This window comes from Phodopus roborovskii, unplaced genomic scaffold, assembly GCF_943737965.1.
Source record: "Phodopus roborovskii unplaced genomic scaffold, PHOROB, whole genome shotgun sequence".
In the NCBI taxonomy this organism is placed as follows: Eukaryota; Metazoa; Chordata; class Mammalia; order Rodentia; family Cricetidae; genus Phodopus; species Phodopus roborovskii.
The window spans coordinates 1,483,483-1,508,887 of record NW_026126443.1 but is presented as its reverse complement, the minus strand read 5'-3'; the positions used below and the strand labels follow the sequence as shown (position 1 = coordinate 1,508,887).

The 25,405-nt window shown below is 40.4% G+C and overlaps 2 protein-coding genes across 5 annotated transcripts in view; one reads left to right on the top strand and one right to left on the bottom strand.

Moving 5' to 3' along the window:
• LOC127224676 (bile acid-CoA:amino acid N-acyltransferase) overlaps positions 1-25,405 on the top strand; it is a 1,166,658-nt gene that overhangs the window by 716,332 nt on the left and 424,921 nt on the right. The window lies entirely within an intron of this gene.
• Positions 1-25,405, bottom strand: part of Tmeff1 (transmembrane protein with EGF like and two follistatin like domains 1) — an 80,978-nt gene that overhangs the window by 38,289 nt on the left and 17,284 nt on the right. For all 4 annotated transcript variants that reach the window (XM_051187783.1, XM_051187779.1, XM_051187782.1 and 1 more), the window contains exons 2-5: positions 22,928-23,037; positions 16,765-16,894; positions 12,479-12,505; positions 10,152-10,248 (exon numbers count right to left, since the gene is read on the bottom strand). In XM_051187783.1, the coding sequence (XP_051043740.1) occupies positions 10,152-10,248; positions 12,479-12,505; positions 16,765-16,894; positions 22,928-23,037 (364 nt within the window). The remainder of the gene's footprint in view (positions 1-10,151; positions 10,249-12,478; positions 12,506-16,764; positions 16,895-22,927; positions 23,038-25,405) is intronic.

Below are 25,405 nucleotides of genomic sequence, written 5' to 3'. Positions count from 1 at the left end.
CACGTGAGGCATGCCTATGGTCACCACTACTCAGGAGGGCAAGGCTGGAGTGTCAGGAGAGAGAGAGAGAGAGAGAGAGAGAGAGAGAGAGAGAGAGTTATTCATCCACACTTTAGAATCCTGTCAGAGGATTCAGGTTTGGTTCCCATCACATGGTGGCTCACAACTGTCTATAACTCCAGTTCCAGGGAATCTGCCGCCCTTTTCGGTCCTCCACTGACACTAAGCACATACCAGGCACACATACATATATGGGGGCAAACACACATATAAAGTTAAATAAATCTCTTTCAAATTTTTTTTTTAAAAATTGAGTCCTGCCAGATTTCTCAGCTGAAGAGAGCTTCAACAATAACTCCACCTTCCTTAATGTCATGAGAAGCAATGCTGTAAACTCCACAAAGCCAAAAGCCAAACTCTGACTCAGAGGCTCTTGTTGCTTCTTGATTTGCAAGCTTCGTAGGTAACACGACTGCCCATTTTTTCCCCTGGTGATTGATACTACAGCTTTGACAATGTTCCAGTTTATACCCAGGTACACAGGCGTTCCCTAAATGGATGTGATGTAGATATTACAATAAAAATTTTAACTGGGGTACAGAATGTGCTATAGTGCACTGCAATAGCTTTATAAAAGAAAATGAACGAGTGCGTGGGCCGGCTTGAGCATGCATAAACACCCCTGGAAGATTAAACAAAAACCAATCACAATGATTGATGACAACTGAGTGACTGGGAACACGGGAAGGGAAGAGATCTTATCCTGTACAGCCCTTCAAAGCTTTTCAATTTTTAACACTGTGAATTTCAAAGGCATAAATGCATGCATACATACGTAAATAAATGACTAAATAAAAATGACTTCTATGATTTAAGGCTAAGATTTTGGTAAATTGCAGCCTCCAATCTTTAAAATTGGAACAATACCTCCTAACATTGCTGACAGAATCAAATAAGATTTGAAGCGGGACCCTTTGAGATATTTCAAATGCTATGCATACTTGCAAGGTGTCATTGTTACTATCACTCAAAGACATCTAACCCTTTTCCTTCTTCCTTCTAACTCTGCACAGAAAGTACCATTTCATCTCAATATAGTTTAGTTTAGCAGTTAGGAAAACACTGACTTAAAGGAATTCAGGTGGGCTGATTTAGATTTAACAAAACAATTAATCAAGCCTGCCACAAGCTCAATGCATTAACCCCTCACAAGCAGCTCTAAGTGAAGAACAGATCCAAACCACTGAATGCCATCAACTTAACAAACAATGAAGGGCTACCCCAAGCTCCTAACCTGTGGTGGTTTGATTGAGAACGGCCCCCATAGACTCATATATATAAAGCTTGATCCCCAGTTGGTAGGGCTATTTGGGAAGGATTAGGCCTTGTTGGAAGAGGTGTGTCACTAGGGGGGTGGGCTTTGAGGTTTCAAAAGCCCATACCATCCCCATTTAGCTCTCTCTCTCTCCCTCCCTCTCCTCTCTTTTCTCCTCTCCCTCTCTTCTCTCTCTCTCTCTCTCTCTCTCTCTCTCTCTCTCTCTCTGCCTTGTGGTTATATCTCAAGATATGAACTCCCAGCAACCACTCCAGCCTTCCTGCTGCCATGCTACCAGCCATGATGGTCATTTATAAGAGCCTTGGTCATGACATCTTATCTCAGCGATAACCTTATAGAGAAGTGCCAGATCCCAGGGACCTCACAACCTGCCAGTGATCCCACAATATAAACATAGTGTCACACAGATGTTGTCCTTCAAGACCAAGGAAGAACTCACAGAGACCATGGAAGAGGCTTCCAAAAAGAGGCGGTAACATTCTATCCAATCCGAACTACATCTCAATCTAGAAGGGATATGACTTAAAATAGAGAAAAAGTCATAAGACTCCAGACAAAGAAGAGTATTAGGGGCAAAGTGAGTCAAGAAAAGTGTCCAGGAACACTATAAAGGAACATTCAGGAGAAAAAGGCTGTGGAGACAGGAAGCTCTGTGCCTTAAGGGAAAATCTATCAAGAGAAACCTTCATTGGCAATTGTAGGACGTAATTTCTAGAAAAGAACTTGTCCTTGCTAACATACAGATTTCACTCCCCTTAAAATACCACTAAGTAGTATTTATTTTCCATTGCCAGCAGAGAAAGAAGTTAAAATTATTCTTCTATTATAATCAAAGGGTCAACAGTAGAAATTCATTAAACTAATTAGCTTTTACTAACTGACCATTCCATACATGTATACAATGCATTTTAATCATGCGCCCCCACCTTGGTTTCTCTGACACTCCCTCTCATTCCCTGTGGAGCCCTTCTGAGAAAGGCTCCACCCACTTTTCTGTCTTTTTCTAATGACCTACTGAGTGTAATTAGGGCTGCTTGCATGAGCATGGGTGTGGAGTTGTTACTGGACCACAGGCAACTTACCAAAGGCTACACCCATGAAGAAAATTCACCACTTCTCCCTCTCCCACAGCAGCCATTAACTGCCAATAGCTCCTCAGCTAGATCGGGGGGGGGGGGGTTGGTGAGCCCCTTAAATTATTTTTAAGGCTATTATACTGCATGTCCAGAATCAGGCAATGCTACATGACAGTACTCACTGTCATCTCTGTGTGGAAATAGAGCAGAAAAGAAGAAAAATATGAAAAATACATAAAGCTTTCAGAAAGGAAGGAAATGCATAGCATCGCTCTCTTTTAGCAAAGGGAAAGATGTCCAAACGGAAATTGGCAACATGCAGACAAAGATGTCCAGCAGGTGGATTAGGCTGCTATCGATGCTGTCTGCGCACCACACACCTGCACAATTCTCTAAGCAGCTCTCAGATATTTATATCATGCAGGGGTAAAAAGGGAACAGCAACCCCAAAGAGCAGATTGCACCAAACAGGCAGAAGAGCAGAGACCATTTCCACAAAGCACAGCACACAAAACTCAAAGAGAACTATTTTATAGTTCACCTGTATTGGCTTCATGTTTGGGGAAGTCTACAAATGCCTCAGACCATTCCTGGACAGGGATTTGGGTCAGGTACATAAAGGCACTAAAGGCAAGGGGTCCTATCATTAATGACCACACTGTTCAGAGAAATGGCTGCTATCTGTCTTGCAGCAATAATGGAAGCCTTGGACAAATTAGAAATGCCACTGAGAAAAGGGAGATGGGAGGGGGAATAATACTAAGAACATGTGGTTTAGAAATATAATGCTATAAAGGCCATGCTGATTGAAAGCTTTAAGACTGAGGTGGCCACCCAAGAAGCCCCTACACTTCACAGCTGTCACAATGGAGTACTAAAACCTCACCTACAAGGAAGCTGTTGTTTTTGGAACCTTATCTATATATCTCCAGATGTACATTAAAAAGGTAAATAATGATGAATGCAGCCACTAAAACCCAAGCAAAGCTCACAGCACCACAGGAAAAAACACAGTCTGCCTCAGGAAGAGGGGAAAACGCCTCAGAAGTCACTTAATCTGGGTAATTTTAATTTTTTTAAATTACATGTACTTGTGTGTGTACCCATGTGTGGGTACCTGCATATGAGTGCAGATGCCTATAGATACCAACAGAGGGAGCTGAATTCCCCTAGAGGTAGAATTATAGGTGGTTGTGAAATACAAACATGGGTGCTGGGAACTGAACTTGGGTCCAGTGCAAGATCAGTAAGTGTTAATTGCTGAGGCTGAGCCATCCCTTGCCCCAGTAATCTAAATTATAAATGACTGAAAATAGCCAGCAAGTGAACAAACATGCAGGAACATGCAATAGAGATCACAAGCACTGCTAAAAAGAAACATCATGAGCTCATTTGACATTTAAGTTATTCCTACACTAGATGCTGTTCACACAGGTGCATTGTTTCCTGTTTGAAGAGGCTGCAAACCAAACGTCAGCTGAGTTCACTGACAAGACACACTGGCTGCACCCGTCCCTAGCTAGCAACCTGACAAAAGGAAGAAAGCTTTCTGTTTTGCTTTTTGGGTTGGTTTGGTTGGTTGACTGTTTTTAAAACAGAGTCTCATGCTATCGCTGGCCCCAGATGCACTGTGTAACTGAGAATGACCCTGAACTTCAAATCCTCATGACTGTCTCTTCAGTGCTGAGACTGCAGGCACAATTCTAACTCTGCTTATGAAGTGCAGGGGATTGAACCCTGGGCTTAGACAAGAACTCTATCAACTGAGCCATCCCCAGACCCAGAAATTTTGTGTGTGTGTGTGTGTGTGTGTGTGTGTGTGTGTGTGTATCTACTTACAGCTGCACATACACACAAATGCTTGTGCATGTGGAGGTTCAAAGGTCAATCTCAGGTATTGCTCTTCAGGAGCCATCACCCTGTTTGTTGAGACAGTTTCTTCCAGGGAACTGGGGCTCACAGATTAGAATGACTGACCAATGAGGCCAGGGGTCTATATGTCTCCATCTCTCCAGGGAAGGAGTGTAAGTACGCACCACCACACCCAGATTTTCACTAAATGCTGAGATCAAACTCAGGTCCACACACGAACACATCAAATACTTTATCAACTGAGCTATCTGACCACCCCCCAAAAAAAAAAAAACTTTAAAAACTTTAAAAACAAATATAGGAACACAGAACACAGAATGGCATTTTAAGTATAACAGTGAAAATGCCAACCAGACCCCTCTAAGAACAGCCTGGTATTATACACAGCACATGGTGGCCCATGCCTATAATCCTAGCACATGAGAGGTTGAAGAAGGATAACTGGGAAGTTCCAGGCTAAGCTGGGCTTCATGGTAAGACCTTATCTTAAAAAGGGAGGAAGGAGGTTGGGAACTTAGTTCAGTGGGTAGAGTGCTTGCCAAGCAAGTTCGAGGACCTGAGTTCTAATCCCTAGAACCCTCAGAAAGCCAAGCATAGTAGTCCAAGTCTGTAATCCCAGTACATTATACGAGAGGGAACAGGAATTCTAGCAGCTCAAAGGCCAGGTAGCTGGCACATGCAGAGTAGCAGAAAAACAACAACAAATCCACAGGAGCCCCTGTCTCAAACAAGATGGGGGTGAGCACTAACACCCAAACTGTCCTCTCCCTGACCTCCACAAGGGTCATGGTGTCCAAATATCCAAACACACATCTCACACACAAACACAGACTTTAAAGGGGAGGGGTGTGCTGGAAAAATGACTCTGTGGTTAAGAGTGCTTGCTGCTATATTGAGGGACCAGAGGACCAGACCACCCACATCAGGCAGGATCCAGTATCCTCTTGTGTCCTCAGAAGGCATCCATATATACCTGCACAGACACACACACACACACAGACCCACAGACACACACACACACACACAGACACACACACACACGTAAAAATAAAATACAACTTTAAAGCTTTAAAGGAAGGAGATGAAAGGGGAGGGAGGGAATTATACAGTGTAATTAAATTTTCATTTAAATAACCGAAGTTAAAAACATATTTCTCTTAATAAGAGAAAATGAATTTCCATGGTACCACTATTACTTCTTCCAAAGTCTTGGGTTTTTTTTTTTTTTTTTTTTTTTGGTGTGTGTGTGTGTGTTTGTATCGGTTCACAACAGAAAGAACATTAAGTGTAAGAAACTAGATAGATTACGCAGCATTTCTTCTGACAGGAAAGATATTAAGTGAGAAAAGATAAAGCATTTTAATGGATACCCATATCTAAAACTATGTAAGATATATGGCTATGATAGTTACGTTTGAGAACATTATCTTTCAAACCGCACATCACAGAAGCAGTGGATTATAAAGTCAATTTGTGGACCACTACATTATCAGTTACTTTGCTCACTGCAATGGCAAATGCCTGAGAAAAGCAACTTAAGCAAGGAGGGTGTGGTGGCTTGAATGAAAATGGCTCCCATAGGCTCAGATATTTGAAAGTTTGGTTCCCAACTGGTGGATTATTTAAGAAAGACTAGGAGGTGGCCTTGGAGGGGGTGGGCTTTGGAAGCCAGGTCCAGTCTTTCTCTTCCCCCAATCCTCTCTGCCTTCAGATCAGGATGTAAGTAAACCTCAGCTACTGCTCACCAGGGCCATACCCAAGTGCCTGATGCCATGCGCTCCACCAAGATGGTCATGGACTCACCCTCTGAAACTGTAAGAAAGCTCCCAACTAAATGCTTGAATCTATAAATTGCCTTCTTCATGGTGTCTTTTCACAGCAATAGAACAGTAACTAACACAGAGGATTTATTTGGATGACAGCTAAGGAGCAGAGCATCATGGTGGGAAACTTGTGGCAGCAGGAGCCTGAGGGAGCTGGCTGGTCACATTGCATTCTAAGGAAGTAGGGAGAGATGATTGCTGGTCAGCTTTATACTATTTATCCAGCCCAGGGAATGGTGTCACCACATTTAGGATAGGTCAGTCTAGAGAACTCCTTCACAGATGTGCCCAGATGTTTGTCACCTATATGGTTCTAGGTCTTGTCAAGTTAACCTTCACAACCACTATCTTAGTTCTTTTTCTATTGCTGTGATAAGACATCATGACCAAGGTAACTTATGAAAGAAAGAGTTTAGTTTAGGGCTTACAGTTTCAGAGGGTTAGAGTCCATGGCCATCATAGTGGGAGCATGTCAGGAGGCAGGCAGCATGGGCCTGGAGCAGTAGCTGAGAGTTTACTTCTTTAGACACAGTTATGAGGAATGTCGTGGGCTTTTTGAAACCTCAAATCCTGCCCCCAGTAACACACCTCCTCCAACAATGCCCCACTTCCTAATCCTTCCCAAATAGTCCCACTAACTGGGAATAAAGCCTTCAAAAATATAAACCTATGGTGGCCATTCTCATTCAAACCATCATTTATTTTTAAGAAAATAAGGCTGAAAATAATTAGAATATTTTAAATGCATTGCATTTAATAAAAGTAAACATCATTCCACAGAATCCTACTCAAGATGTTTAAGTTCATGTCAATATGTAAGAATTGTGTTGGTTAACAATGCCAATGTATTTCTTTTTCACTTTTAGATTTTATGTGTATGGGTGTTTTGCCTGCGTGTATGTATGTTCACCACATGTATGCCTGTTATCAATAGAGGTAAGAAGAAGGCATTGGATCCCCTAGAGTTACATATACAAGCCACCACATGAGTGCTGGGAATCAAACTCAGGTCCTCTGCAAGAGCAAGTGCTCTTAGCCATGAGCCATCTCTCCAGCCCAGGTGAATTTCTTAAATTGAGTGCAGTTTTATTTAAAAAAACAATCTGAAAGCTGCAGTAAACACAAAGACACATAAATCCCAGGATTCTGGAGGTGGAGGCTAAAGCCAAATGGGTCTATATAAAAACAAATTTGGAAACTCACTATAGGAACTTGTTTCCTTTTTAGATAGCATAAGTTAACAGCTGAAGTCAGCTTAAGTGAGAAAGATCATAAATTTGAGGCCAATCTGTACTACTTAATTGAGACCCGGCCTGCAAAATAGTCAACAGACAATCTAATGGCTGCTATTCATATTCCCCTCCTCCCCTCTCCCCCCCAGACCAGCCCCAAATTCACAGAGATCTGACTGGCTCTGCCTCCCAGGTGCTGGGATCAAAGGCAAGTGCCACCATATCTGAGGGTATTTTTCACCTATCAATCTCCACCTTATTTCCCTGAGTTGGAGTTCCTCACTGAGCCTGAAGCTCACTGTTTCTGCTAGCCAGTGAGCTCCTAGGATCTGCCTTGTCTCCATTAGCAATGTGGAGGTCACAGAGACATGCATGCCGCATGCCCAGATTTTTCACGTGGGTGCTAGGGTTTCAAACTCATGTTCTTGTGCTTGCAGAGTAACCTTACTCACCAAGCCTTTCCTAGCCCCAAAATAAACTAAGAGTGGTGGATAATGGAGGGAGAGTAGATGGCTTTTACAGCCACATAGACACCAACACACAGACATTCCCATATACACATCATTCAAAGTAAAATATTTTTTTAAAATACAAAGCTATTAGCTACTGTCACATTTCTGCATGTTACAGTTTTCTCTTACCACAAGTTCTCTGTAGCTGTTTTGAAGGAGTTCAAAAATAAATAAATAAATAAATAAAGCCTCCACAAATAGCTTTCTTGGAATCAAAGCCCATTTAAAAGTAAATTAGGAAAATTCAACAACATTGCTACACCAGCAATTGGTGGTATTTTATAGATAAAAAATTAGCCTATAAATAAAAATTCCTTTTGTTGCATATCTACGGTAGCATCAAGTACTTTAGCTTCAACACTCATTTTCTGTACAAAGGTGTCAATCCTTTCCTCAGGGTTTTCCTACTGTCTCATCATTTCCTTGCCTGAACTTGGCTATTCATCTCAGTCCATGTGATCCTCAGCCTGCTGGTAAGCCCTTCCCTGGTTGGTGCCCACTTCCCTATGCCGAGAGCTAGTTTCTACAAAAACAGCGACTGTAGATAAACACATACATAACAATTAATTTTCTCAGATGGGGAATGTTCTGCATCTTCGGGGGAGGCAGTCACATAAAGGTAGGTATTTGGATGTCTTATTTGGAGCCACTTTTGAGACTAAATGGAATCTGCTTCGGTTTCAAATCTTCTATCTCCTTCTATTTAAGCTTGAAAAAAAGACAGCTGAGAAATGTATAAAATAGGGCTGAATAGAGGTATTGTTAAAGGAATAAAAACAGACCAATACATTCATCCAATCATGGGCAGCTATGTAGTCTATGAACACTATTATAAAACTGTCCTAAGGAAAAATAATGAAAGGAGTAATTACACACACACAACACAAGCATACACAAACACACACATGTGCACATACACACATGCACACACTGCTGTTTCATCAAGCCTTATCAATAATAACATTAGGAAAGACAGTGCAGCATCTATATTCTGTAAGTACATATCATTGCTCTCTTTTCCTATGGGTCACTGTCTGTTTTGGATGAAAAAAAAGGTTCTCCCACATTAAACCACTATGATGGACACAGATACAGTCCAAAAACAACACAGTAAGATTTCTGAAGTCAAGTCGCTTTCCAAAATCTGTTTATTTTATATGTACTAGGTAAACTACCAAGCGTTTAATGCCACCCATATGCCACCCAAAAAGATGACATTATGCCACAAATGCTGAATATTAAATGGTCTTGACTTATAAGCTCACTCTGGGCATTAATGAAATGAAAAAACATTTAAGTACTGAATAAAACCTAGGACCTAAAACCAAAACTATGCACACATGAAATCAAGCACAACTCCGTAAAAATGGGCATTTCTGAGTACACACTAGAGCAAACAGAGGAAATGGAAGAAGATAACATCCAGCTGTCAGGTCTTGAAGCCAGAATCAAAGCTCTGAAAATCAAATATGCACCAATTAAGTACAAAGGAAAAGGGAAGAATGAGACTGGGAATAAGTAAACATGACACTCATGAAAGGGGAAATCAAACTTGACCCTGATAAACGCCAGTGTCACTACTAGTCTGCCGACAAGCGCTCCTTACAGGGAACAGGCAATAAGCTGGATGAGTCTGAGAGCCACTAAACTCACCATGGTGAGGGCTGAACATGGGCAAGAAAAACAACATGAGCTATATAGAGTAAGTTCCAATGAAACAAAATAGTTAATACAGCTAAATTTTTGCAAAGTTTTCGAATTTTTTTTTCAGTGCATGGAAGCAGATGTTAGGTTTTTGCATCAAAATGCAAGACAATGGGCTGGAGAAATAGATGGTTCAGTGATTGGGAGCACTGCATGATCTTCCAGAGAACCTGGGTTCATTTTCCAGCATCCACATGGCAGCTCACAACTCTCTGTAACTCCCGTTCTAGGGGATTTGACACCCTCACACCAATGCACATAAAGTTAAATAGATTAAAAAAAAAAAAAACTGCAAGAGAAAGAACAGGAGCTATTCATTACAGATACTAACAGAGTGGGATGGGACAATTCAAAACAAGTTTTGAAGAATAAACCAATAATATAACTCAAAAACAAGTAACTGAATTCCCATTCTGAATATGTAACTTATATAAACAAAGTATTACATCAACTTAAAAAAGTCAATCAGACAAGCATTAAATTTGAAATGCACGGACGCATGCACAGGACCTCCAGACCCAGGTAGAAAGCCCTTCCGGCAGCTTCAGGCAAAGGATCGACCTAAACAGCCCTTAGCCCCTTTTGCCACAACTCACCCAACGTTCTCCGCATCCTCATCACACTCAGCTTTGTACTTGCACGGTCCACACTTGGAATGTTTCCTGTGGGCCTCAGCTCCTGAGCCATCCTCCTCTGTTTAAACAGAAAAGTTAAACTTTCAAAAGTTGCACGGATCCTTTCTAGATACGCTTCAAGTTTTTAGGAGCCACTGTGTTGTTTTGAAGGACAATGCACCCAAGCTTCTGGAGAGAATCACTTCCGAAAAGTCCTCCAAAACTGCTGCTACTACTAAACAAAACAGTCCGCGACATGGCACTGTTTGTAAAATAACCTCTTGGGCTGTGTGCATGGAACAATACAGCCAAAACTGCATTTCTAACCAACTACCATTTAACACTGAGTAGGAGAAAAAAAAACATGAGCAAAAATCCAGTACAAGCTGGTAAAATCCAGACATGCTGGACCACACTAGCACGTGACCATCACCTTTCCCTCACGTCAACGCCACACCTGACTTTCTAAACACATAAAAACTAACTCCAGAGTTAAAAGAAACATTCCTCTCCAATTCTGGACAGGTAAGGGGTGCTCTTACAAAGTCCCTGCCCCTTCTCTACTAGGCTCACTTAGCACAAACACTCAAATGCACAAATCTGAGTCTCCCATTTCACAGCAACAAAAGGAGCACCTCATTACCCCCAAAAGACTCATATCCCCCAAACGTGGGCATCCTGTATGTCACTCTAGTTGAGTGGATCCTTGCAGCTCTCTGAAAGAGGGCCAGAAGTCTGCTGAGAGGAAGGATTTCAGCCTCACAAGACTTGGTATGTCATAGCTTACATGGGCACCAGTCAGTGAAGAACTGACCAAAATGCAAGTCCACAGGTAACATCTAACCTTCCCATGTTTACCACCTGCCTGCTCTCTGACTGGAAACACTCCTCAAATGGGAATGAATACACAAACAGATTGCAATGATCATACCAGTTAATAACTTTGAGACCTCAGAACCATTGTGAGATCCAGAATGGCCAATCAAACCACCAAACTTTTCCAAGACATTCTCCCTTGAGGGCTGAGAACAATCTACATCCTCAGCAAGACAGCCAGGACTGTATTGTATTAGCAAATCTTGAGAACATCTGAGTTTCCTATCTCAACAATGACCATGGGGACCAGGTCACGTGATCTCTTAAAATCCTTCCTTGCTCTCAGATCTAAAATTCATGAAGTTGGCTTTCACACATGATTACAGAGCTCCTGCTTAAACACGTCCATTTAAATCAAACCCTATTGTTCAGTCGCTTTTATCACTTTCTTTCTGGCTGCAACTCTCATCCTTGAATTCCTCCCCATAAATGTTCTATTCTCTACAGTCCTTCAAAGTTCCTTCCAACTCGGAAACTTGAGCATTCTACCAAAGACAGAGGAAGGAGTGGCCTGGCACAAGGTTTCATATGTTTAGGATCATAACTGTGGTTCATATTTGGAGTAAATTTTCCCAATAAGTGTTCTTTTAACATATCCTCAGGGTACCTCAAATATTACTTTGCACAGGATAGATAGCAATATTTACAGCTTCATTAAACTGTGATGCAGATTAGTCCTCCTCAGTTCTGGTCCTTTAATACTATTACCAAATATGACATTTAAAACTGGAAGTAATTTTATTTTAAGACACAGGAACTTTTAAAGATTTAAATTTAATTCTTAATTCCACCAGAGTTGTTTTATGAGCTTTCCCTCATCAAGGCACAACTTACTCTGGGATTTTAACCTTGTTATTCTCTTTTTAAAAAAATCCTTATGTTTAACAAAAAATTGGAAGCAAAGAATAAAAGTGATTTGAACATTATGTCTCATGATAAAAACCACTTGCATGGACAATCCTGTGCAGAAGTCAGTTTGTGTAACCCCAATTTAACAAGAGCTACCATGGGTTCCCTTCAGTCTGACAAGAAACCTTCAGTGAAAACTGCACAGAACTAAGACTGTGGCTAAGGGGACAGCCCACATAGGAATAGTGGCCAGGTGGCAAGGCTTCCTGCAAGGTGGTTGGTGGCAATGAGTCCACAGCTCTGCACACACTAAATCCTTCAGCTGCGAACTTCAAATGAGTGAGCCCTATGGTGAGTGAATTACATCTTAGAGCTGTTAGGAAACATCAAAAGAAAGCAAAGACCTTAAAGAAGTATCTGAGCTGGGCCTGGATGTTCACACCTGGAATCCTAGTACTTCAGAGGCTGAGACATGAGGACCCATGTGAGCTCAAGGTGAAACATGCACTACAAAGTGAGTTCCAAGCCAGCCTGATCTGGGAGATGAAACTCTGTCTCAAAATAGCAAAGCATTTGAAACTCACCTCCTTCTCCAGATCCAGAGCCATTATCTGAGAAGAAAAACAGCAAATGTAAACATTTCTCCCGGAAATTCCATCTTTTCATTTCTTACCAAAATTAAACTGACATCCATGATATTCCTTTTCACAAACTTCTGAGTTAATTTTATTTTCATGTCTACTTTAGGCGCTACTAAGTAGGTAGACAAACAACCATCAGTGTATTTCTTATATAGTGAATATATTTCTGTAACTCCTAAGCCAGCACAGCCAGGAAATACCCAGATCCCATGCACCAGGACTAAAAAACTACTATTAAACAGCTAAGCAGATATGATTGGCCCACTCATTTAAAAGGTAAAGGGAAATTTTAATTCTGTTAGGGCTGGAGAGGAATACTGAACAAACTGCTTTTACTAGAAAGATAAAAGCTGAGCCTGGCTCCAAAAGTCTTCTTAATCAAATCTGTGGATACAGACCAGAGACCAAAAGGCTTAAAATAAAATCCCTAAGGTTTATCGAGGAGAACCTTGGGGTTTAATCTGCAGAGTACTGATAAAATTAGCTTCCTATAGGAAATCTATTCAGAATAAATTTCAGAGAGAAAACAGTCTAAAATGTAATTAATGCACAAATTTAAATTTTTATTTTTGTAGCAATGGACCTTATATACACTAGACAATCACTCTACCACTGAGTCACATTCCAAACCTGAAAATTTTAATTTACAGTGCTAAAAGACCCAATATATAACATGGTGAAAATAGGGAACTCTGTCTTATCAGCATGGAGCTATAAAATTAAAACAATTAAAACAGAGGTGGTAGATGATGATTTTGACACTTTAGTCAGAATTAAATGATATCTGGACTCAGAGAATTAATTCTATTTTTCAAATAGCCTCTAGAATGGAATATAATATTGAATAACAGAACAATGTTGGTCCCTTCCCTCCAAACTCTGTCAAGCAACAGTCAAACCCCCAGATATGCAGCAACAGCGGGAATTAGAAAACACGCATCACAGGCAGTGGCAAGTGCATAAGCTCCATGGCCTTTTGTAGAGTTTTCAAATGCATTCAGTTTTGATCTAATCAATCCCTTAAGGATGTCTCCTCAAAGGAAGGAGGGAAAGAGTAGGGGAGCGGAAAGGAGGAGGAGAATGAGAACTGAATTTGTGAACACTACCATATATTCTTAGGAAAATTAACCCTTCTCCATTTCAATGTACATTAATTGGGTATATATTAAGTGCAGAGCACTGTGATAAATGCTAGGAGTACAAAGATAATTAAGACACAATCCTAGTACCTGAGACACTCACCCTAAACCTTTTTTGCAAGCCATGTCCAACTTCAATAACTATTAAGAATCTCACGACTTCCTTGATCATTAAGAATTCCTAAGTACATTAAATACTATGACTATTCTGTTAATACCGTAGCAGTTTCCTTGTAGAATTTATCAGTAGTACATATACATACCCGTGAGTCCATCCCGGCCCTGAGATGGTGTCATGCTTCTCTAGATAAAACACATCGCCTTCCAGCTGAGAAAGCACTTATGTGGCTGTAGGCATGTATGCCAGATAAATGAAATGCTACACGTTACATGTGTAAGTACATAAAAGATGTAACACACTACCCAGAGTTGTCACAGGAGACGGACTTCAGAGGAGACACAGATTAATTAAGTCCAATCATAAAGCCTACGAAAAGCTTTTCCTGAGTAATTGAAAAATTTCAAACTCACAGAAGAGAAAAATTTTAAAGACCAAATGACAAGAAAACATGGCCCAGTCAGCAAGCATCAACACAGCACCTCATGGCATTGGCATTCCCAAGCTTATTTAACAAGTCCAGAAGACTAATACCCATAGAATGATTTAAGGAAACAGAGTTCAGAGTCTAAGTGACCTGCACAAGGTTACACAGTAAAGGCTTTGATAACTAACATGAGGCCTTCTACTCCTAGCTCAGTGCTCTTTCTCTGCAACCTACCACTCTGCCTCCTGTTTAACATTCACTGCCTATCAAAGCACTTGGTGTCTTCAGCACATGCTCCTCATACATGATTAATATGGCATCAGAAAATTTTGTAGAAACATCTAGATCAAACCTGTGAAGCGCAATGTACTTAGAGAAGTATTGAGGACACCACATGACAGCCTAACAGCAACATCTCAAGACAGCCCAAGAACACAATACTCTCTTCTCCACACCTAATTATTTTCTGTACAGTAAAAAATTTCTCCTTGGCCAAAGAATTTATAGCATACCTGATAAAAAGTGTCTGTCTGGAGCAAGCATCAGAACTGAAGAGGAGGCCAGTCACACTGCACAGTATGAAGGCCAGCTGCACTACCAAGGTCAAGTCTGAGGATCTCAGTTTGGACCCCCAGCATCTGTGTAAAGAACCTGAGGTAGCACCATGCTCCAGTAACACAGTACTGGGAAGGCAGAGAAAGACAGATCTTGGGAGCTTCCTGGCCAGCCAGTCTAACTATACAACAGTGGTTTTAGATGCAATGAAACTATATCTCAAAGAAATAAGGTGTGGGGGCTAGAACAACACTCAGTGGTTGAGAGCATTTAATGCCATTACAGAGGACCTGAGTTTATCCCCTAGCACCTGCAACTCCAATTCCAAAAGATTCAACCCCCTGCACTGACATTTTAGGGCTCTGCACAGATGTGGTCCACTAACAGACGAGCAGACCCATAAATAAAATAGCAGATACCTCCATCTGGCTTTCACACATCCATACATGGAGGAATGCACCTGCACACACATATGTATACATCACACATCCATACATGCAAAAGAAATGAAAAGAAAAAGAAAGCTAGGGAGATTTGGGTCATACAGCGTTAGAGAATCTAGAGCACTGGTTCTCAGCCTTCCCAATGCTGCGACCCTTTAGTACAGTTCCTCATGCTGTGGTGACCCCAACCATAAAATTTTTATTTCTGCTTCATAACTGTGTATTTGCTACTGTTATAAATTGTGATGTAATTCAAAACAGCTGGACAAAGCAGTCTTACAGACTACAGCCAGGATTCCTGAATCTTCTTCGAATCCCCCATGGCAGTGCCCCTTACCAGCAGGAAGTAGTTTGGAAATAACAACGCCCAAATTCCCAAATATTGTCTATAAATGTTTGTTTTCATTTAAATGGACTTGGTTATATAAAATAAAGAAAGAAAGAAAAAAAGAAAAAAAAAGAAATTGTGATGTAAATATTTTTAGAGATAGAAGTTTTCCAGAGGGGTCAACGATCTACAGTTTAAGAACCACTGGTCTAGAGTCTAAGATCAACAACATGGACAATGCACCAACTAAACTCACTTATAAGTCAGCACCGAAGCTCAGCTTTCCAGGGGACAGTACTCCAAGAGTGCTGTCCGTGACTCCTTGAAGAGGACAGCAAGGCATTTCATGTTTGGACCTATGAATCTGCCCTATGCATCCCTGCTTTGGCCAATTTTAAGTATATCTTTTCCCTGCAATAAATCATAACTATAGTAGCTTTTAGTGAGCTATATGAGTCATCCTAGAAAATCATATCAGAAGGCAATTTGGGGAACTTCTTGAACTCCACTGGTATCATAAGTGAGAGGAGTGTTAGGGACTAAGCCCACTATGTTATAGTTGGCCCTAAAACCTTCACATTGAGTAAGAGGGAGACTTGAAATACTGTAGCATAATAAGAAAAGGAAATAAATGGAGACAGGATCAGTCTCCATCCTTACCGCTGGCCTCTACACAATAATTCTAGTTACAGGATCTAACCAGTATCTCCACCAGCAAACTCAAACACAACTAAGCAATGCACAGTAAGGCCTGCTGGAACAACCACCACCATTCAAAAAGAAGAAAGGAGAGGATAAATGAGATGGCTTGGGGTGCTGGGTGGAAAGAAGAAAAGAATCTGGGAAGAAATAGGACCTGAAATGCTCATAGAAATTTTCTAGAGACAATCATCTCAAAAATATAAACAAATAAAAACAAACCTATCTCATGCCGGTTCCCAGCTCCAAATTATATTTGTTCAGTGCTTGGGCTATCAAGCAAAGGCTATGTGACATCCTCACATAAAACAGGCATAAAGTCAATACAAAAATCACCCTGTTAAGAAGCAGTAACATAAAATGTAGATAAAACTCGCTCAATCACCATCAACCCCTGCAACAATATGAGTCAAACACTTCCAGCTAAAGTCACCATCAACCCCTGCAACAATATGAGTCAAACACTTCCAGCTAAAGTTTTTGGAAAACATGGCAGAACCATTGATAACATCATACATACCTGAGTAGCAAGGTCCACGCGCCACTACTGTTATATCTTTCTGGTGCTTACAAGCAGCCCTCCTGAGAAAACATTCATTCTGGTAAGTGTCCCCATTTGATCCACAAACAGGAATGTAATTTGTATGGCACTGAAAAAAAAAAAAAAAACACTCTCAGAACTAGGCATATTAATGTATTAACAGTGTAGTTCACATTCATGAGCGCAAAAGCGTAGTTTTTATGACGCTGTTCCAATGCTGACACAAGGCCCGTCTATATGATAAAGAGGATCTTTCTCTGCCTCATAGATTTTTCTCACATTCATAATGAAAATAACTACCAATTATCCTTACGAAACTGGACATCCCTGTGCAATCTATTTTATTTGCTTGCTAAGAAAATCCATAGAAATATTAAGAGGAAAGTCATGACAGAGTTTATAAAGAGCTGCTTAGGTGTTGTCACTTCATCATTAAAATTCCTTTACTTAGTATATCCAGTAGTAAAGTCCTAGGGAAGAAACAAGAAGACACAAAGAAATACACCACCATCTCTGTCCTCAGAGTTTTGTTTTTTTTTTTTTTTTTTAAAGAAAGGCTTATTTATTTATTATGTATACAACATTCTGACTCCATGTATGCCTGCAAGCCAGAAGAGGGCACCAGAGCTCTTGGTTGTAAGCCACCATGTGATTGCTGGGAACTGAACTCAGTACCTCTTGAAGAAGAGCTAGTGTTCTTTACCACTGAGACATCTCTCCAGCCCCCTCAGAGATCTTATAATCTTGTTAGAATAGGGGGAAAAAAACTGCAAAGTTAAATCATGTTTGGGATCACATGATGTGGAGTCAATTGGAAGTGTGATACTCAACCTCCAGTACTAAAAGCTAGGGTGTTTAAGGGAAACCTCCTCAAAGAGAGTAGAATTCAAACTGAGCACCGAAGGATAAACAGGAATGGGGAGGATAAAGATAAACAGTGATGAGATTTGAAAAATAACACTGCCTCTACATGCTTACATGTTAAGAAATAGCACAGATGGGGATGGGGGGGTGGAGAAATGGGTCAGCAGTTAAGAACATGTTCTGCTCTTGCAGAGAACTAGAGTTCACCTCCCGGCACCCACATTGGGCTGCTCACAACTGCCTGTAACTCCAGCTACAGGCAATCCAATACCTTCTGGCTTCCATAGGCACCTGCACTTATCCACACACAGACACATATGCATACACATAATTTTAAATTTTGTAAATATATCTTCTTTAAAAATAGTATAAATGAATTTTCAAAATCCGGGAAAAGTATCACAATATAATACAAGCTATCATTATTACTTAAATAAGGGCAATGCAAATGTTCTTTTTAAATGGGCCAAAAAACTTACAGAAAAATTATAAACAAACAATATGTAAAAGTAATTTACCTTCATTAGCAATCAGGGTTGTATACTGAAAAAGAGAATTGGGGGGTGGGGACTCTTGAGACAGGAACTTACTATGTTTTTGTTTTTTGAAACAGGATTCCTCCTTGTAGACCTGGCTGTCCTGGAACTCATTCTGTAGACCAGGCCGGCCTCAAACTCAGAGATCCACCTGCCTCTGCCTCCCAAATGCAGGGATTAAAGGCGTGTGCCACTACCGCCTGGTGGGACTCAATATATAGTTCAGGCTAGTGAGGAACTCTCCCCTGCCTTCAATTCAGGGATTATAGTCAAGTGCCAACATGCACAACTTACCTTTTTTTTTTTTTTTAAAGTGCTATTTATCCAAGAAACTGAATGCAAATTTTAAATAATATAAAATAAAATATAGCAAGAATATAAATTGCAGTCAGCCTAATTTTTAAAAATGTGCATAAATTCTAGGAGAAACTGTCAATATATTTTCATATCATATCTTTAATTTCCTGCTTGTCTCAATTTTTCTACAATCAACAAGATTTACTTTTACTGCTATCTTCTTTTTTAAGTGGTTGGCCTCAGTGTATGAAGTATAAATATGGCCTAATAGCACAATTCAGCAACTGTTAACAAAATATCTTATAACCAAGTTGATTTTATATATGTTCAATATCAAAAAATCTTACACAAACTTATTAAAATTAAAATTTTATTTGGAGGGCTTTGTATATGAAACTGCTTATGAATATTTTTAATCCAACTTCATTATAAGGAGCTATAAGTGCTTGAGTACTATATTGTCTTCTAACATAATCACTCCAAAGCATGTAAATCATGAAATATTCATATTATAAATGACCTTTATTTTTCTTTTATATTAAAATTTTATACCATACCCACTTCTTTAATCATGTGTTTATGTGGGTTACATTATGAATTTCATTTAAAGGTAATAGAAAAATGGAACATAAGCTATTGGTGATTGAAAGAGCTTTGACTTTGAAAAGACTAGAAATCTTAACATTTATAAAACAGTATCCCAGTGAGCACTGGACACCAGGTTTAAATGTCCTATATACTTAAATATTCTAACAACCAATGAGGCCCAGGACAATTCCAGAGCCAGGCAAGTGAAACCAGCATGTGCTCCCCATCTATCCAAATGCAACTGGCATAGATCCTCTCAAATAATGTTATGAGGATTAAATAAGGGAAAGCTACCTTTGGCATTTATAACCAACCACGGTAAATTCTCACTAAATATTAGCTGTGATTGCTGTTGTCATTATTTCAAAGTTTTGAATATTTGCATAGGAGCACAGCTGATAAGTGGAAGAGTCACTCTTGATCCCGAGTGATGTACTTTAGACACTAGACACAAATTACTCAGTCTCACCCATGAATCACTTGGTGATGGTGAGCAAGGGTCCCTGCAATCAGTGTCAAGCACACACCTCTGAGTGAACCTGAGATGGGAAAGTAGATCTGCTGTTCCTTCATCATCCTTGGGTCTCTCTCAGAAGTGCCCCCCACCAGTAAAACGAAGAGATCCAGGCAATGCTACAACATTCAGACTGATCCTATCTCTAACCCGCATTCTATCACCTTTGATGAGGAAAGAAACCTCCCCATTACTTAAGACTGTAATGATGCTGCCAGCTATCTGAAGCTGTTTGAAAGATACAGCACTATTCAACTCTGGAACTGCGTTCGTTCAAGCATTTGCTGTGCACCTACTATGTGCCAGGAATTGTTTGGAACACAATGGGAGAGTTCACCTTGATTGTCAACTTGATGATTGATTGGTTGGTTGGTTGATTGACTGATTGATTGATTGATTGATGGATGGATGGATTGATTGATTGATTGATTAATAGGTACCTAGAAGCTTAGTAAAGCACATGTCTGGATGTTTCCTTAGGCAGAAAGGCCATCCCTGATGTCATAGTACCACCCAATAGACTGGGAGCCTGAGAAGACTAGGACAGAGAAGAAGCAATCCACAAGCACTGGTTCCTCCTTTATTTCCAGGACTCCATGAACTGACCTGCTCTACTCCGACACACCAAGATGGACTGAACCTCTGAAAATGTGCACCAAAATAAGACTTTCCAGTAAATAAATAAAGCCTTTCCCCCCCATGTAGTTGTTTTGCTTGAGTATTCTGTCACAGAAAGGAAAAGGAAGACTAGCATAGCTGTGATGGTTAATTTCATGTGGCAACTTGACTAGGCCCTTGGGTGCCCGGATTTAAAATTATTTCTGGATGTATCTGTGAGGGCATTTACAAATGAAATTAGCACTGGAGTCAGTGAACCATGTAAAGCAGGCTGCCCTCCCCCCGGGTGATATGCATTATCCAATTTGTTGAGAAACCAAATAGAATAAAATGGTGGAGGGAAAACTTTTCCCTCTGACTATACTGGGAGGTATAGTATAGTCTTCAGCCTTCAGATAAGGCTCACATCATGCCATTTCCCAGGTTTTCACCCTTAATTTTGTGGTATCTCAGCCTCTTTAACGAAATAAGCTAATTCCTCACTAATCTCTCCCTCTAACCCTCTCAGACAAATTCATGTGCACATAGCCTGCTGTTTTGTGCCCCCCCCCCTGGAAAACTCCAATACAAAGGTCTAGTAAGAGTAAGAGACTGTGGGAGGTATTAAAAACAGACACAAACATGGGAAGACAGCCCACGGAACTCTAAATACAAGGAAGAAAGAAAACTGAGGGAAAGGTACAGACACTATGTTTTAAAGGAAAGATGTACTAATAATCTTTCTACACATATAATTAGTAAGTGGCTTTGTTTATATAAGTAGCAGCAAGATAATGGTTTTTATTAGCCAACTAACAAAATTTGCAGTTATATGCAAGTCTACTTTCTGTGAAAAGAACTTAAGCCATCCGCAGAAGTTTGTATTAGCACTGAAAGCATGCAGAATTATACACAATCTTCCAAATGAGTTGATTATCAGTTAAGATATACATAGCTGAAATATGCCTAATATACATATCAAGTCATTGTGTTTAAACTGTCAATAATTTGGATTTTATGACAGATCTATAATCTTATAGGAAGACAACAGGGCAGTCAAAGGAAGAATTCCTCAGAAGCGGGGGGAATAAATCATGCTGTTAAGTCCTTAGGCAGTTTGCCCCTACAAGGTGAAGAAACTGTCTTTAAACATCTTCAGCATCCAGCCTAAAACACAGCATACAGCAAGGCTGCAAAAGCATCTATAGATTTCACTCCCTCACTTATATTTTTCTTCCTGCTTTACCACAGGTTAAGAACCAAAGGATTTAAGACAGATCATGGAAAGAATGTTTCAAGCTGTTCAAGGACACTGAAAAGATATATATATATATATATATATATATATATATATATATATATATATCTTTAAAAACTCAAAGGCTTGCAAAAAATGAAGGAAAGCAGAATTTAAGGCCAGCTCCATGGAAATGAAAGGGCCCCATGGAAAGGCAGGAACAGAAGGAACTGATGTCCCCAGCCAATGGCAGCAAGGGTGTGAAGTCAGCCAGAGCAGGCTAAGCAAGCTTGGAAGAAAGTGGCTATTGTGGAGCTGCCCCACAGAAATATCGCTCTGTGTAAGTGAATGAAAAGTCTCTTTGACCCTAAGAACATGACTGGGTGGTCAATAGCAGGATAGACTGCTACCCAGCCCCAGTATTTCCATTCTCTACTCCCTTTAATGGAAATAAGCGTCATGATGATTTGTAGTATTCCCTCTGTGTTCTTACTACTTCGTACCGCTATGACGTGTGCCTCCTTTGTTCAGATGGAATCCTGGTGAGGAAATGAGGACACACAGTTGCTGAGGTCACTGGGTTACCAGAAACACTAACTCTACTTGGCCATATGCCTGCTTTCCGAAGGCCTTCCTCTCCTCAAAGTGCAAAATAACAAGACTAAGTGAAAACCAACCAAGCTCCTTCTATACCTAGTCTCCAATTCTAAAATGGGGGTGAGAGGGAATGTCTTCTGAGAAAACATCTACAACTAGATTGTAATTTAACCAAAGAAAACGGGCAAACAGCAGCAATCAAGAGTCATACTCTCGGGGCTGGAGAGATGGCTCAGTGATTAAGAGTACTGGCTGCTCTTCCAGAGGAACAGGGTTCAATTCCCAGCACCCACATGGCAGCTCACAACTGTCTGTAACTCCAGTTCCAGAGTATTCAACACCCTCACACAGACATACATGCAGGCAAAACACCAGTGCACATGAATAGAAAGCAGTAAGTCACACTCTCCATTTCTTTGCTTTTCGCACACAGTATGAGCACAACTAAAATCCAGAAGGAAATGCTAAAACTCTTGGGTTACGGCTCTAATTTCCAGTCCATCTCTAACCCTGGCTCTCCCTCGAGGCTCTACTTCATCTAAAGCACTGCAATGCACCAGGGAAGAAGGGGAGGGAAGTCAGGTTAACAGAAAAAGGGAACCGTGCCAACCTGCTCACTAAGGGTCTGCTGCAGTGCCTGCCCTTTCCCTGCGTGGCAAAGCTCACGCTTGGATACGACTTAAACATCTCTCCCCACACGTGCACATCCAGTGAAGTGAGTTTGACCTCTAATTTCTGAAATGAAGAACAGTAGGAATAAATCACAGGACTTCATCTGGCAAGAGAGAACTAGTGGTGGGCTGTGAGCTGAATTTCCTGTGGAGCTCAAGGTGCTGTGAGCTTTGTATTTGAAGAATGTAAGATTATTATAAAACAGGGAGGAAAATGGTAAGCTAATTTTGGTTTTCTCACCTGAAATTGGCATGCACATTTCAAACCATCTCCATCTTCTTTGCAGACACCTCCATATTTACAGGATGATTCATCACACACTCTGATATCAGATTCTCTCACATTTAATTCTGCAAGAGAGGAAAACATTGTTTCATGTATATACCCAAAACATACACACAACTACAACTCAACACACACATACATAATGTATACAGATTAATAATAGGACAAATTATTGTGTATCTCATTCACTGGTATAATAGCAAGACAATATTTAAAAAAAAAAAGTAAAGTAAAGTAGAGAGACAGCCCCAAAATTAAGAGTACCTGCTATATAAACATGAGGACCTGAGTTCGGATCCCAGCACCCAGACAATAAGCCAAGCATCTTACTACACCTGTAACCCCAGCACCAAATGGGCCAGAGACAGGAGGATCTGTAGGGCTTGCTGGCTTCCAGGCTACTGAGAAAAATGTAAAGCCTAGATTTGGGGAAAGACCTTCCAAGGGGTAAGTAGAAAGTGATGAGCCACTAAGGCCCTCTTCCAGCTTCCACATGAAGACACAGACAAATGTGCATATGCACACACACACACACACACACACACACACACACACACATATACACACACACAAATCCTTAAAAAAATTAAAATTAAAAAGCAAGTTATTATAAGACTTAAAATGTTCAGTATACCCCAAAGAGAATCTTAGGCTTTATCCTTAAAAGAAACTCACCCTACAAAAGAACTTCAAAATGCTAGGTTTTAACATAACTTCCACCTTGATAGTTTAGATTCTTTGATGAGCAACTTAACTTTAAAGATAACAAAGTTTAGACCATCAATATTCATTCTGGGCAATTTTAGTTACAAGGAATCGTAAAATTAACTTGAACTTCATATAATAGGTAGATATGGAACATTTACAAACACAAAATTAAGGAGACTGAAAATTTCTTTCCCATTAAAACTTTTAAATGACTGAGCTAATTTTATCATAGCAAGCACAGTCGATTACTGACTTTGTTTCTGCTCTAAGAGTCACCCTTGACTGGAAGCAGTGTATTAAACGTCCTCAGAAACCAATGTGTGGCTTCCAGGTTACTGCATCAGTGGGATGCATTTCCCTATCTCCCCATCAGGAACTGGAGCCACAACAAACATGCACATACAAACAGTAAGCGAATGTCTGCCTTAAAAACACATTTCAATATAGTCATGGCCATGTGCTCATAAGCCAGGGAAGTCAGTGGCCAAAGCTAATCCCTGGCTGGCTGCAGCTCAGTGGCTGATTAACTCTGGAAAAAGTACAAGAGGTCTCCAGCACTCTGCATCATGATGAGGTGGGGCCTGGCAAAGAGACCCACTTCTCAGCAACCCACTAGCCCTGCACAGTTTCTCTTCCTGATTTTCAAAGCAGGGCTTCTGGACTGAGTCAAGGAGACTCATCTAATGACATCTCACTGGCCTCTCCTCCTTTGTTTGCATCACTCTGCAAGGGCATCCACTGCATGGTGCTTCTTCTAAGGGCTGGCAATTGGGGAACTGAGTCAACAGTACTGTCATGAATCGACACTCTGAAGCGCCAAGTACCACACCGGGGTAAAAACAGTTTGCATACCTTAAATGGGCTTCAAGGTCACAGAAATAGATTAAAGTTCAAATTTTTGGCACTTAAAACAAGACAACTGATACAATGTCTTACTGCTCTGTTCTATAAACCATTCCACCCACAGAAGACAGGCTCTAAGTTCCTTCTATCTGGAGCTGTGAAAGTCTTGGGTTCTTGGCTCTCTTCTCCCAATTTTTGCTTGTCTTTCCTTCCTTCCTTCCTTCCTCCCTTCTTTCCTTTCCTTCCTTAATAGTATATTTAGCTTTCAAGAATCCTTGCTATGCCCCCCCTTTTTTAATATATCTAGTCAATAAAAATTTAAAGCAGTTCCAGTTCCAAATTCTACCAAAGACACAGCTTCAGACCCAAAGAAGATCTGATGTCTACAGTTAGAAGCTGCACCATACACACATAAAATGAATACAGAAAGAAAGACAAGTGCCAAGAATCATGAGGTCACCACACCACAGTCCTTTAAATTATTGTTGTAGGAAATAAGCAAATACATTTTTTAAAAAAATCAAGCCCTCTTCCTATAAGCTAAGTCACAGGTGCAAACAATTAAATATGATACCATTAACAATAGTTACATGCAAACTTAAGACAAACATTTCTAAGCAAAAAAAGTCTTACATCTTTTGTGCTTCCTCAAACATTTATAAATTTGTCCAAAGCACCATTACTGCCTGGGGCTCTACCTCTTAACAAGCATGCTAACCAAAGCTTTAGCTCAAACTGACTCTCTCAGTACCCCTTTTAGGCCTTCTGCACAATTATCAGGCAAGAAGACAGCACTCTGCTTCCAGTCGGTGATGACGATGATTACATACCTGCCTTCTTGAGCCCAAAATGGAAGTTCAGCAAAATGGATGCACTGTTACT